This window comes from Macaca fascicularis, chromosome 11, assembly GCF_037993035.2.
Source record: "Macaca fascicularis isolate 582-1 chromosome 11, T2T-MFA8v1.1".
Taxonomy (NCBI): Eukaryota; Metazoa; Chordata; class Mammalia; order Primates; family Cercopithecidae; genus Macaca; species Macaca fascicularis.
The window spans coordinates 131,932,212-131,946,962 of record NC_088385.1 but is presented as its reverse complement, the minus strand read 5'-3'; the positions used below and the strand labels follow the sequence as shown (position 1 = coordinate 131,946,962).

General features: G+C 51.5%; 1 protein-coding gene across 19 annotated transcripts in view; it reads left to right on the top strand.

The window, feature by feature from the left end:
* SCARB1 (scavenger receptor class B member 1) overlaps positions 1-10,476 on the top strand; it is an 89,077-nt gene extending 78,601 nt beyond the window's left edge. For 8 of the 19 annotated variants that reach the window (XR_012420825.1, XR_012420823.1, XM_045366205.3 and 5 more), the window contains 3 exons: positions 674-820; positions 4,362-4,490; positions 8,884-9,321. Coding sequence is in view for 15 of the 19 variants with exons in the window: in XM_045366205.3 (XP_045222140.2) it covers positions 674-820; positions 4,362-4,490 (276 nt within the window). In the remaining 4 variants the exon portion in view is untranslated. Of the gene's footprint in view, positions 1-673; positions 2,630-4,361; positions 4,491-8,883 lie in introns of those variants that run through there. The other 11 variants (XM_074008381.1, XM_005572599.5, XM_074008377.1 and 8 more) reach the window with 3 other exon arrangements.
* The last annotated feature ends 4,275 nt before the right edge of the window (positions 10,477-14,751 follow it).

Below are 14,751 nucleotides of genomic sequence, written 5' to 3'. Positions count from 1 at the left end.
ATGAAGCGGTCAAGTCCCTGGCCCTGGTTGTAAAATGATTTTGTTGAGGCATATAACCTCTTCTCCTGAAAGTGGGGAAGTTGGTTTCCAAGGTGTCAGCTTTTTACTTAAACATACTTCTCTCGCATCTTTTTAGAATTCATTCTGGCCTATTTTATTTTATTTTTTTATTTTATCTTTTTTTAAATTTTATTTATTATTTCTTGCCTACCTCGTTTTAAATCAGGGCTAGCTAATGGCCAGGACAAACAAGCCTCCGAATGTCAAGTTCACTTCCTGTTCACAGCCCAGTCTGAAGTGGGTTGATGGGGAAGCAGAGCTCTGCTCCCTCCAGTAATTTAGGGTTCCAGGTCCCCGGGGGCCCCGCCCTCCTGTAGATCCTCCTTTCAGTGGCAGGCAAAGCGATGGGGAGTCACGTGAGGCCAGGCCCACCTCCCATTGGTCAGAACACGATCAAATGGCCCTGCCCAACTGCAAGGGATTCTGGGAATTGTAGTCTCACCTTGTGTCCTGGAGGGAGGCGGTCCCTGGCAGGCTCCGACACATGCTTTAGCTAGGGAGCTTGAGATGGGGAAAGGCTGAGGCGGGCACAGAGGAGGGTGTTGGGTGGCATCTGCGCTGTAGCCCACAGCCTGTGGCTCCAGCTCATGTGTTTGTCATTCTGCCTCCTCAGAGCGGGGCCATGGAGGGGGAGACGCTTCACACATTCTACACCCAGCTGGTGTTGATGCCCAAGGTGATGCACTATGCCCAGTACGTCCTCCTGGCGCTGGGCTGCGTCCTGCTGCTGGTCCCTGTCATCTGCCAAATCCGGAGCAAAGTAGGTGCTGGCCAGAGTGTGGCCCGGGCTGACAGCTATTCGCTTGCCTGCTGGGGGAAGGGGGCCTCAGATCGGACCCTCTGGCCAACCGCAGCCTGGAGCCCACCTCCAGCAGCAGTCCTGCTTCTGTGCTGGAGTGGGAGCGGTCACCGCTGGGGGCTGCGCTGCAGGCTTGCGTCTTTTGCATGCCGCGTTGCCACTACTCTGCCTGTTCTGGAAGGCCTGGGACCCTCCCTTGGAGGGGGTGCAGGTGGGCTTTGAGTAATGAGACCTGGTATTTGCATCGTTCATTCATCAAGTCAGCACCCAGGATGCCAGGTTCTGTTAGGGGCAAGGGGACGCACAGCAGTGGAGGAGACAGCTGAGGAGCCTGCTCAGGGGGATTAAGGAGGGCTGGCATTCCAGCCAGGGAGACAGATGAAAACCAATAAATCAGCAAAAAAGATAATTACACCCATGATAGGAAATGTGAGGGGCTAGAGCCATGGTGTCAAATAGAAATACAGCGTGAGCCACGTGTGAAGTTTTCAGATTAAATTTTCTAATAGCCATTTAACAGTCCAAGGGAACAGGTGGAATTAATTTTAATTTTATTTAACCCAAATATATGCAACATATTATCACTTCAACATGTAATCAGTATAAAGGATGTCAATATTTTTGCAGTTTTTTTGCATGAAGTCTTTGAAATCCTGTGTGTATGGTACATGTGCAGCAGGTCTCAATTTGGACTGGCTCCGTTTCAAGGGCTCACCAGCCAAATGCAGCTCCCAGACTGGACAGTGCATGTCTGGGGCAAGTGGGGACAAGGACAGATGGAGCTCCAGAAAGGCGTCTCTGAAGAAGTAGATAGTGAGCTTTGAAGTGGAGGCCAGGGAGGCGTTCAGCACACAGCCACAGGAGGAATGCTGCCTGGAGCGGCCCCTGTAAAGGCCCTGCGGCAGGGACAGGCAGGGCACATCGGAGGGTCAGGCAGGGCCAGGGTGGCTGGAGGGGAGAGAGGGCAGGGACATAGGTAGGGGGTGGTGTCTGAGAGTGGACAGGGCAGGCCACCCAGGGCCTTGTGGCGCAGAGTGAGCAGTCTGGAACTGACTCTGGGAGTGACAGAGCCATTGGAGGCTTTTAAAGAGGGGAATCACTAGGTCAGCTGCTGGCTGGCAAGTGGGCCCTGGGCTGGGAGGGATGGAAGCCTGGGCCCAGCAGGGAGGCCCCAGTAGGTGAGGAAGTCAGTGGCTCGAACAGGATGGGGCAGCTGCTATCAGGAGAGAACGGAAATGGGGGGAAGAGCTCCAGCCCTGGGCTTCAGACCTCCGGAAGCAGCAAGAAGAGGGGAGACCTCCTTGCTTCGGGGTCATTTATTTATTCATTCATGGCATTCACTGCAAGGTCCTTTGCACAGGTCAGGGGATGCAGAAATGACCAGAACATGAGATCGGCAGCAGAGATGGGTAAGGCAGACCTTTAGGCAAGTTACTACAGTCACACGAAGGACAGGAGAGCTGTGATCACAGAGCTCAAGGGGCAGTGGAGATGGGCGAGCAGCTGCCATGGCAGGGGAGGGGAGGCTGCCCACTGGCAGGCATCAGGAAAGGCTGTTTTTGGATGCATGGAGCAGAAAGCCACTCTCTGAGGTGGCCCCCACCTGCATCATCCTAGGGCCACAGGCCGAGGCCTTCTGGGGGCCTTGGGGCCGCCCCGCTGCTCTGCTGGTCCTGACTCCTCTGCAGTACCTGCTTCCTTTAGCACTGGTGAATGCTTCTTCCTCTTCCCCTCTTCAGGGAATGCTTGACTGCTTCCTTGCTTGCCTGCTGGGTGAGAATAAAGCATTCTTGGTTCTTCACCTTGGCTTTCAGACCTGAAACCCGACTTCCTTTCAAAATTCCTGTCCTCAGGGGGAAAAGGTTTCCACAATGTGAGGTGGTAGCCTGGACACCAGCTGTCATCCTGTTGCTGCTGTAGCGTTTGAGCTCCTGATGATCAATGATCATTGGGTCCAACCAGCCCTTTTGGGAGCCCCCTTCTCTGTTACAGCCCCGGGGCAGCCAGGACCCAGCAGGGCTGTGACTCCAGCGAGCAAAAGGGAACTCCCTCCAGTTATTAGACTGAATTATGTAGAGAGGAGAGAAGGAATCAGAACCCACGCTCCCAGACCATGAATACCTCCCTGTGGCAGAGCATCACCGTGGGTGTCCACAGGCGAGGACGCACAGCCATGTGAGGGGGTCCCTGAGGACTGGCTGAGGGGCTGCGCCAGAGGAGGCCGCGAGAGCCTCAACCCTCTGTCTCCTTCTGTCTCTCTCCAAATTGTCCATCAGAATGGGAGCAGGGAAGGAGGGTCAGGAAGCACAGAATGTCTAGGCTGCTAGGGTCCCCTTCCCTGCCATAGCCCCCAAATCAGCATCCCACCCTCAAATCCAGTAAGAATGCTACGATCGGCAGTGTGGCTCCCCTCCCTGCAGGTTTCACTGGAGGCCACATAAGTGAAATCTATCCCATTTATCTGATTTAGCAGAGCCTTACCAGATTTTTGTTTGTTTGTTTTTGTTTCTTTGAGTTTTTTTTTTTTTTTTTTTTTTGAGATGGAGTCTCGCTCTGTTGCCCAGGCTGGAGTGCAGTGGTGCAATCTTGGCTCACTGCAACCTTCACTTCCTGGGTTTAAGCGGGAGCCTCAGCCTCAGCCTCCCGAGTAGCTGGGATTACAAAAGCCCGCCACCCTGGCTGGCTAATTTTTGTATATTTAATAGATGCAGGGTTTTACCATGTTGGCCAGGCTGGTCTTGAACTCCTGACCTTGTGATCTGCCCGCCTCGGCCTCCCAAAGTTCTGGGATTACAGGTGTGAGCCACTGTGCCTGACTGGCCTTATCAGTTTTTATGTAATTTGTCCTGATTAAAAAAAAAAAAAAAAAATCACATGTGGGTAAACTCAACATATTTTAATTTCTCTTTAGAGAAATTTTTCTTCTTGAGCCAGGTGTGGTGGCTCTTGCCTGTAATCTGAGATACTTGGGAGGCTGAGGTGGGAGGATCACTTGAGCCCAGGAGTTGGAGGCTGCAGTGAGCCATGATTGCACCATTGCACTCCAGCCTGGACAACACAGTGAGATCCTGTCTCAAAAATTTTAAAAAGCAATACTTTTTTCTTCTCAAGTCATTCTTTAAAAAAAAAAAATCAAAAGCATTTTAACAGAACAGTCTGTTCCTGGTTGATTTTCAACAGCCCCCCAGCTAGTATACTGGTCATCAGTCTCCATGGCCCATCTCCCCACTTTGTTTCCTCGCTGGTTTAAATTTTCAAGTGGACGAGCCCTTTTCAGCTTGTCTCGTCCACCTCCCAGGTGTGTTTCCCGAAGACGCTTGTACTTCCGTCTAAGAGCAGCAGCTCCCCACATCTCAGCCACCTGCAATTGTTGAGGGTTGTTGGACTCTAAACTTCTGTAGCTTTCCTGTTTCCTCTTTGCCTTTTGCAAATCAAAGAACCGTGTAAAACCATTTTTATGTGGCTTCAACGTCAACTATAAATTAGCTTGGTTATCTTCTAGGAGAAATGCTATTTATTTTGGAGTAGTAGTAAAAAGGGCTCAAAGGATAAGGAGGCCATTCAGGCCTATTCTGAATCCCTGATGACATCAGCTCCCAAGGGCTCTGTGCTGCAGGAAGCAAAACTGTAGGTGGGTACCAGGTAACACCGTGCGCCTCCCTGCCCCCTCCCATATCAAGCAGAATGCTGGCGGCTTAAAACATTTGGGGTCCGGCTCATTCCTTCAGCCTCAACTTCACCTGGAGTGTCTACAGTCTGAAGATGCATATTTGTGTATTTTGCTTCTAGAGAAACTGCCCTTCCTATGTTCTGAGTGAATAGCATTTTTTTGATCCCAGAGGGCACATTGTGTTCTGTGGGCTGGTGCCTATTTGCAAGTCACTTTAGAAAGGCAGGAGCAAGGCTTAGGCCTGTTGCTTCTGGAATCTCTTGTGCAATAGACTCCCCTGGGGAAGTCTGCTAGAAATGCAGATCCCTGGGCAGCCTTCTAGCCTTCTGAAATAGAATCTTGGTGGGACCCAGGAATCTGTATTTTAATGGACCCTAATGAGATTCTGATGTAGAAACATGTTTGAGAAACATTGATCTAAATCTGGGATGACTGGCCAGGTGCAGTGGCTCACACCTGTAATCCAGCAGTTTGGGAGGCCGAAGTGGGTGGATCATTTGAGGTCAGGAGTTCGAGACCAGCCTGGCCAACATGGTGAAACCCTGTCTCTACTAAAAATACAAAAAAATTAGCTGGGCATGGTGGCGCATGCCTGTAATCCCAGCTACTCGGGAGGCTGAGGCAGGAGAATCGCTTGAACCTGGGAGATGGAGGTTGCAGTGAGCCAAGATCATGCCACTGCACTCCAACCTGGGTGACAGAGCAAGACTCCGTCTTAAAAAAATAAAACTAAAATAAATAAATAAATAAATCTGGGATGACTGACCAAGAACAAAGAATGTAGACATCAATTGAACACCAACTGTATGCCTAGGACTGGATCTGAGGGTAGGATTGCCAGATTGAGCACAAACGAACAAACGGAACACAAGAAACAACAGAAGGGTGCCTGGTAAATATGAATTTTTGGTACGCAATAAGTAATTTTTATTGTGTCCGTGCAATGATAGGACGCACGTATCCTGAAAAACCTATCTGTTGTTCAGCCGAAATTCACATTTAACTAGGCGTCCTGATTTTATGTGGCCACCCTATCTGCCGGGGAAGTAGGCTGATGCCCCTGGGGGTTCTCCATTTCCTTGGCCAGGTTTCTGTAGGGCTGAGGTCGTGGGGGAGCCGTGGCCAGGGATGGTGTCCTTGCCAGGGGAGGAGACAGGCAGAGCTGCAGGCCCTACAGCTTGGGGTTGGGCAGGGATGAATCGCTCTAAAGTGGTGCCTCTGATGATAGCTGTTATTTTAGTTTCTGAAAAATGTGCTGCCCTCAAGAGCTTCTGAGGCTGGGCCTACTTGGGTGAAAATAGCTTTTCAGGCAGCCACACTGTGGGGACGTGAAGCAGCAGCCCCACTCTTTGGGGCTACTTGGCTGTCTCTAGCTCATCTCACTTGCCAGGGCTGGACAAGGAAATGAAAAAGAAAATGCCAAGGGGTGGGCAGGAGCCTGTTGGCGTTGGCAGGCGCTGCCAGCCCCGTGTCCCACTCAAGCTCTGGGGTGCACTCCATGCTGGGCAACAGAGTAAGACTCCATCTCAAAAAAGAAACAAAGAGAAGGAAGGGAGGGAGGGAGGGAGGGAGGGAGGAAGGAAGGAAGGAAGGAAGGAAGGAAGGAAGGAAGGAAGGAAGGAAGGAAGGAAGGACAGACTGCATAACCACTGAACTACCAATGAAATAGAGACACATATTCCCCCAGAACACCAACTAGATAAATATATTAAATTGCTAGTGACTCAAATTACTGTGATAATATCTCAGCACTGTTTGAAAGGGTCCACTGAATTCCAATTATATACATATTAAGCTCTTATTCATCTGCCTAACGGGATTTCCTGTCCATCTGGGAGTAGGGGGTAGAGTCTGACTGTGTTGGGGTAGATTGTTAATATTTGGAGAGGAACCTCCCCGGGACAGGGTCCCCAGGCTTTGCAGACAAGGCCTTCTGGCCGGGCCCCTCTTCCCTTCCTGTCTCCCAGATTCCTCCAGGACACTATTGTGCTGTGCACTGTTTGGCCCCCTCGGTGTCCCTGCTCCTTCCAGCCACTGCTCCCTTCTGCAGAAACTTGCCTGGGATTCCCAGGGTACAGGGGTGGGGGCTGGTCAGGGCCTGGTCAGTGTAGAGCAGGGAGCTTTTCACTTTTAGCACAGATAGAGTGGCCAGGGCCCCATGGCTGCACCTCCCTGGACATAACCAGGATGTCCTGTCATCCGCCCCCCAAACAAAACTGGGGTCTCCCCTTTATTTTGCCAACAGAATCCAATTTTTAGGTGATGAGACAAGTGTTTGACTTAGAAAGACCCTCCTGCCCAGCCTTCTGGAAGGTCTGGAGCCCAGCCCAGCGCCCTGGATCCCCTCGGCATGTGAAACGGGGAATGCAGTGTCCTCCAGTGGCCAGCTTCAGCTTGGAGTGGGCACCTGGCTGGTGGCCAGTGGTTCCCCTGCAGGCCACTGCTGTCTCCTCTTGGGTCCTGTTCTGAGTCTCAGGCCTGAGTCCCCGGGGAAGGCCCCACACCTTGCCCTGTGCCTGGGTATGGGGATGGCCCTGAGGGGCAGCCTTGCTTGGGAGAAGGGGGAAAAAGGATATTTTTATATAAATAAGGAAAAGACAGCCCCTCTGGGCAGATGAGGCCTGCTGTAGGCCAGGGGGCTGGGTAAACTGTGTCCACTGGTCTGCAACCCTTCAGCTGGATCCTTTTGTGCAGTGAACGGCCTGGACAACTGTCCGGGTGGTCCTTCAGGGATATGTTCCTGGACCTTTCTTAGCTTCTCACTGACCTTTCTCCCACTCCAAGTCTGTGTTCCTCAGTCAAACAAGTGTCAGGGAGGAGGAGGAGGAGAGGGAGGAGGAGGAACCTGCTTCACCCTCCGCACCTGGGGGCGTTGTTCCACGTGTCTTCCTTGGGAAAGACCAGGGTTCTATACAGCCTGGGGGCGGTTTCACCTTTCTACTTTTGAGTGAGACTCTCTCAAGTCACGGCTCTTTGGGCCCACATGGCTAAGGTCTAGCCACCTGTGGGTGTCTCATGCTGCCTCAGTGGGTGGCGTGGGGGGCGGGGCTGACCTCCCCCATTCCTGGCTCAGTACAGCACACCCTGGCCCTTGTGCCCGCTCTCTGCCCTGAGCAGGAGTTTTATTTTCCTACCCTTTGGTGAAGCAAGCACAGGTGTGCGGAGGTGGGCAGGGGTTTCCAGCCCCAGCTGCCGGGGTAGGGAGACCTCTGTTGCTCAAGGCATGGGAGGTGGGGACTTAGCGGGACAAAGGCTCACCCCACACTCTTATCATTAGCATTATCTGTATTTTTAATTTTTAAGTTGAGAAATTTTCTACAACTGTCAAACTAGACAAATGACAGTAGCCAGTTCTCCTCACCCAGACTCAGCCATTGCTAACAGCTGTCAGTGTTGAAGATGGTCAGCATCTCGTGCCCTTGGTTTCACTCGTTCCCTGTGTGGCCCTCGTCCCTCTCCCCATGTCCTGAGCGCCCTGAGTAGCCATTGCCAGGAACTTGGCCTGTGGGTTTGTTTACTCTGAATCTGCATGTGCCCAGCCATGAGCAACAGGTCACTTTTTGAATGTGACCGAAGCTGCATCCTGCTGCGTGTGTTGCTGTGTGGCCGGCTTTCCTCCCTGTCTTCTGTTCATGAGTGCTGTTCGAGCTGAATACCGTCCTGTGACGTTGGTTTAAAAATGCAGGCCAGGCGTGGTGGCTCACGCCTGGAATCCCAGCACTCTGGGAGGCTGAGGTGAGAGGATCGCCTGAGCCCAGGAGTTTGAGACCAGCCTGGGCAACATAGTGAGACCTGGTCTCTACAAAAAATAAAAAAATGAGCCGGGCATGGTGGTGGCACGTGTCATTGTCCCAGCCACTCGGCAGGCCAAGGTGGGAGGATCACTTGAGCCCAGGAATTGAAGGCTGTGGTGAGCCATGATGGCACCACCGTACTCCAGCCTGGGCGACAGAGAGAGACCCTGTCTCTAAAAAATGAAAAATAAATCAACACGTGAACATATGTTCTCTTCCTGAGGGACGGAGCTTGCCCCGGTTGTTCCGTGTTGACTGTGCTGCACACAGGCCCCCCAGCTTGCTCTGCCCCTCACTGTATTAAGCCTCTTTGGGCCTCAGTTTCTCCATCCCTAAAGGAGGTCGGGGAGGCCAGGCAGGTGTTGAGTGAGATGAAGAGGCCCTCTGGGAGACGTTCCAGGAGTCTGTAGGCGACTCCAGCCTCTTCTCACCTCTGACAGCCTGGTGGCGGGGGTGGTGTCTGTGCTGGGGATGTGGGTACAGCGCCTGGGTGGGCGGGGATGAGGGTGGGGTTTGGTGACAGGGCGTGGGTGGTCACCCAGCTTTGCCTTTCTCCACAGGGTCCTGAGGACACCATGAGCCAGCCAGGCCTGGCCGCTGGGCCTGACCGGCCCCCTAGCCCCTACACCCCACTTCTCCCGGACTCTCCCAGCGGACAGCCCCCCAGCCCCACAGCCTGAACCTCCCAGCTGCCATGTGCCTGTTGCATACATGCATGCAGGCCTGTGCAGACACTCAGGGACGGAGCTGCTGCTGAAGGGACTTGCAGGGAGAGGCTCGTCGACAAGCACTGTTCTGGAACCTTCTCTCCACGTGGCCCACAGGCCTGACCACAGGGGCTGTGGATACTGTGTCCCCTTCCTTGGGTGAGCCTGGCCTGTCCCATTCAGCCATTGGGCCCAGGCTTCCTCCCCTTCAGGGTGAAACACTGCAGTCCCGGCGTAGTGACTCCCCAGGCAGGACTGGCCAGGCTGGGAGTGCTGGCTTCCTGTGCCAAATAGCTGCCAGGCCAGGCAAAGCGCCTTTACACAGGCCTCAGAAAACAACGGGGTGAGCACGAGATGCCCCGTGCGGCTGCCCGAGGCTCCCCGCCCACCCTGGCCGGACCTTGATCTCCCCGAAGTCTTCACAGGCACTGCATCAGGGTGTCTGCTGCCCGTTTCCTCCAGCCTAAACTGACATCATCCTACGGACTGAGCCGGCCACTCCCTGGCCGAAGTGGCAGCAGGCTGTGCCCCCGAGCTGCCCCCACCCCCTCACAGGGCCCCTCAGATTTTAGGTGCCCAGGCTGAGGTGAAGAGGCCTTGGGGCCCTGCCTCCCGGGCACTCCTGGACCCTGGGGCCAGCCTGTGACCCTTTTCTACTGGAAATGAGTTTTATCATCTTTGAAAAATAATTCACTATTGAAGTAATAAACCTTTAAAAAAATTTGATGCTGGCCTCTGTGACAGCCTTGTTTGCTGGGGTTGGGGGAGCAGTGGGGGCCTCTGGGAAGTCCTGGGCTCTTCTTCTCTTGGTCAATAGCTCCTTTCTGGTGGCTGCCAAGAGCGTCTCTCCCAGGGCTAGGCCGCTGGCTTACCTTCCTGTTGTTTTTAAATTTCAACCTTGTGCAATGTTGAGTTTCATAGAAATACTGCATGAGTACGCCCTTGTTTAGAAGCAGCAGGGCTGAGTCCCGTCTTCCCCCCTCCCCCGGCCATGCCCACAGCCCCCAGTGCAGACACCTTTGCCACTTTTGCGTGGGGCCCCTGGATGTGTTTCTGTGCCTTTATCTACAAATCCTGGTGCCCGTGGGACATGCCCCGTGTTGTTCTAGGCCTTTGCTTTTTGCTTGTTACATAAGTGGTGAAGAAGAGAAGCGGGTAAGAGAACAGCTTGGAGGCATCTAAAAGTTTTCATTTTAAGTGTAGATCATTGCAAAGGATGGAATTTTCTCAGATTGTCATCATCATTGATGTTTGAATATGAGACCATTTCATCAGTATTTAAGTGTACTCTGGATCGAACTAGGACAGGAGAGGATATTCACTGCCAAACATTTCAAGGAATACACGAACAAGCTCTTTTATGATCAGAAATGTTATGCCCCTTTTCCCCTTAAACTTGTATTTCCTTTCTTCTTCCCTCCTAAAGTGTTATCTAAATGATATGTATATTTGATGCTTTTTTTTTTTTTTCTTGTGACCATCAAGAGTAAATTCTTTTAGGTCTGGGACTGCCATAACAAAATACCGTCAAGGCCGGGAATGGTGGCACACACCTGTAATCCCAGCCCTGTGGGAGGCCAAGACTGGAGGATTGCTTGAGGCCAGGAGTTCAAGACTAGTCTGGGTGAAATGGTGAGACCTTCATCTCTACAAAAACATACAAAAATTAGCCAGGCATGGTGGTGGGCGCCTGTGGTCCCAACTACTCAGGAGGCTGAGGTAGGAGGATTGCTAGAAGCCAAGAGGTTGAGGCTGCAGTGAGCTGTGATTATGCCAGTGCACTCCAGCCTGCGAGACAGAGCAAGACACTGTCTCCAAAAGAAAAAGTACCATCAGTAGGTTGCTTAAACCATTTATATTTCTCACAGCTCTGGAGGCTGGAAGGCTGAGACCAGGGTACCAGCAGGGTTGGGTTCTGGTGAGGCGTCTCTTCCTGGCTTGCAGACGGCCGCCTTCTGTGTCCTCACACGGCCTTTCCTCGGTGTGGAGCGGGGAAGAGAGAGGGACAGCAAGAGCTCTGTGGTGTCTTTTATAAGGACACTGATGCTATCGGATCAGGGCCTCATTTAATTATTTTCTTAGAGGCCCCATCTCCAGACACAGCCACACTGGGGGTCAGGGCTTCAACATAGGAATTCTGGGTCAACACAACATTTAGCCTATACCATCTGGATTGCCTTTCAACTCTCAGGACACGATTGGTCAAAACTATATCACTATGTTTTATGTTACATATCAACGAAGCAAAATTTTATAGGAATGCATGTCCTTTTGGTATGCATTTTATATATATTTTTCATTTACAGATTAGAGTTGTGTGTGTGTACAAATCCATGAATTTTGACACGTGGATAGAATTGAGTCATTACCCCTACAATCAAGACACAGAACAATTTCATTATTCCCCAAGATTTCCTCGTGCCTTCTCTTTTTTGTTTGTTTATTTGTTTTACAGTGGGCTCCCATAATTTTTTTTTTTTTTTTTGAGACAGGGTTTCGCTCTGTTGCCCAGGCTGGAGTGCAGTGGTTCAATCTTGACTCACTGCAGCCTACTCATTGCACCTCCCAGGCTCAAGAGAGCCTCCTGACTTAGCCTTCCAAGTAGCTGGGACCACAGATGTGTGCCACCACACCTGGCTAATTTTTTTTTGTAGAGATGGGGGTCTGGCTGTGTCGCCCAGGCTGGTCTTGAACTTTTGGCTTCAAGCATTACTCCCACCTCAACCTACCAAAGTGCTGGGATTACAGGCGTGAGCCACTGCACCCAGCCTGTGTCCTGTGCTGCCTTCCTCCCACTTTGTAGGGAAGTCCCTTGCCCCCATGTTTAGCCCTTGGCCACTAGCTATTTTTACCTTTCCAGAATGTTCTAAATGGCATCTACAACCTGTAACCCTCTGAGCCTGGCTTCTTTCACTCAGCACTGTCTCTAGATGCATGCGTGTTGTCGTGTGTAGCAATAGTTCATTTCCTTTCGCTGCTGAGCAGAACTGCATGGGGTGCACACACCAATGATTTTCAGCCGTTCACTTATTGAGGGACATGTAGAGTGGTTCCAGCCTTCGGCAATTGTAGTAGTCAGTTTTCACGCCGCTGATAAAGTCATACCCAAGACTGGGTAACTTTTATTTTTTATTTTTATTTATTTATTTATTTATTTATTTATTTATTTATTTATTTATTTTTGAGACGAAGTCTCACGCTGTTGCCCAGGCTGGAGTGCAGTAGCACGATCTCGGCTCACTGCAAGCTCCGCCTCCTGGGTTCCCGCCATTCTCCTGCCTCAGCCTCCTGAGTAGCTGGGACTACAGGCGCCCGCCACCGCGCCCGGCTAATTTTTTTTGTATTTTTAGTAGAGACGGGGTTTCACTGTGGTCTCGATCTCCTGACCTTGTGATCCGCCCGCCTCGGCCTCCCAAAGTGCTGGGATTACAGGCTTGAGCCACCGCGCCTGGCCGACTGGGTAACTTTTAAAGAAAAAAGGTTTAATGAACTCACAGTTCACATGGCTGGGGAGGCCTCACAATCATGGTGGAAGGCAAAGGAGAAGCAAAGTCATGTCTTACATGGGACCAGACAAGAGGGAGTGACAGCCAAGTGAAAGGGGAAACCCCCGATCAGACCATTAGATCTTGTGAGACTTACTCACTACCAGGAGAACAGTATGGGGGAAACCGCCCCTACGATTCAATTATCTCCCACTGGATCCCTCCCACAACATGGGAATTATGGGAACTACAATTCGAGATGAGATTTGGGCGGGGACACAGCCAGACCATATCAGCCACTATGAACAAAGCTGCTGTGAACGTTCATGTACAGATCTGTGTGTGAAGGCATACGTTCATGTCCCTCGGGTGTACACCTTGGAGTGGGGCTGCTGAGTCAAACCGGAGCTCTGCATTTCACTTTTGGGGGACTGCCAGTTTCACAGTCGCTGTACCAGCCTGCTTTCCCAGCAGCTCTGCATCCTCACCAGCATCTTGGTATTTTCAATTTTAAAAACCTGCAGCCCTTCATAGTGGTTTCTCACTGTGGCTTTTATTTGCTTAGAAATACTTCTTGTCCTGAGATGAGTGGGACTTCCTCTCCACCCCCGATTAATTCATGTATCTGTGAATGACTGTCACGTATTGCTAGAATGAAACCAATTTTTACCATCAATTCTTCGTCGCTGCAAGTGCAGAGAAGCCTTGTTTTCATAAGGAAGTCGCCGGGAGTGGAATTCTTATACTCCTGGTTAGTATGCGAATGTCACGCAGCCATCTGTCATTGGAAGCGATTTTCGCTGATCTCCCAGCTGACAGGTCCATTTGACCTTTCTTCAGATTTGTAGAAAGCAGCAAAGTGGAAACCACCGGCTTGCAAAAGCGTTTCTTACCCAATCTTTAGACGGGTTCTCGAAACCCGTGTCCGGGAAGTTCCCTCTGACTGGGGCTGGGGGGTCAGGCAGGCTTTGCCTGTTGGCTGTAGAGTGGAGGGGTTGGGGGTCTTGTGAGCTGCCTGGGGGACTGGCAAGCAAGTGACAAGATCAGGAGAGAGTCCAGGCCCCGAGGACGGTCCCTTCAAACTCCCTGTGTCTGATCCTCTGGGAAGCTGAGCCCAGCTTTGGTTATTTGATAACCACGATGAGGATTTTGACTTAACCTGCACATGCGACACATCACAGACACTTTTAACCCTTGCATTCAGGTCTACCTGCTCATAAGCTCATAAAACAGAAAAAAAGACAGTCCCCAGAAGGCATTCTGTTTGTTTTTTTTTTTTTTGAGACAGGGTCTCACTTTGTCACCTAGGCTGGTGCAATCACTGCTCACTGCAGCCTCGACCTCCCAGGCTCAGGCGATCCTCTCACCTCAGCCTCCCAAGTAACTGGGATTATAGGCCTGTGCCACTACACCCGGCTAATGTTTTGTATTTTTTTTTGTAGAGATAGGGTTTTGCCATGTTGCCCAGGCTGATCTCCAACTCCCAGGCTCAAGCGATCCATCCACCTCGGCCTCCCAAAGTGCTGGGATAACAGGCATGAGCCACTGCCCTGGCCCTTAAGTCATTCTTGTGTGTGTGTGTTCCTGAGGGACTTAGCCTCCTGTGTGTCTCACTGGGTGAACACCTTGCTTCTGAGTGAGGTTTGATTTTTTTTGTAGGGTGTATGTTTGGACACATCCTTGGTCTTAAGCCCAGCCAACGACCTTAGCCAGGGCTCAGGGAAGGGAAGCACCGCCTGCCCCACAGCTGGAGGGCTGTGCTTTGGGACACCCGGTCCAGCTTCAGTGTCTCTGACTCTGAGCATCTTTGACTCTTCGAGATTTTCTTTTCATGCTCTCACTGTAGGCCCCAGCCCCCGCCAGTGACGGGACTCTACTACTTACTATGTTGCTTGAATTTGGCTTACTTTTTTTCTTAAAGAATTTTATTTTAAAAGGAAGGCAGTTGTATCTGTGAAATTATGGGTTCTTTGGGCAAGTAATATTTTTCCCATCTCCATTAAAATAAATACCTAACTACTAAGGATGTTCCTCCCTGTACCTCAAAGCGGCCTGCTACCTGCGATCTCGGCACCATCCCATGATTGTCTCCCATGCGCCCTTCGTCCTGCTCGGCCTGTGTCGCCCCTGCATAGCCTTTCCCACCTTCTCTGCCTCGCTTAGTCTTCGCCATCATCGAAGGTGCAATTCCAGCCATACCCCCTCCTCCAGGAGGCACCCCTCCCCCATCACTCCT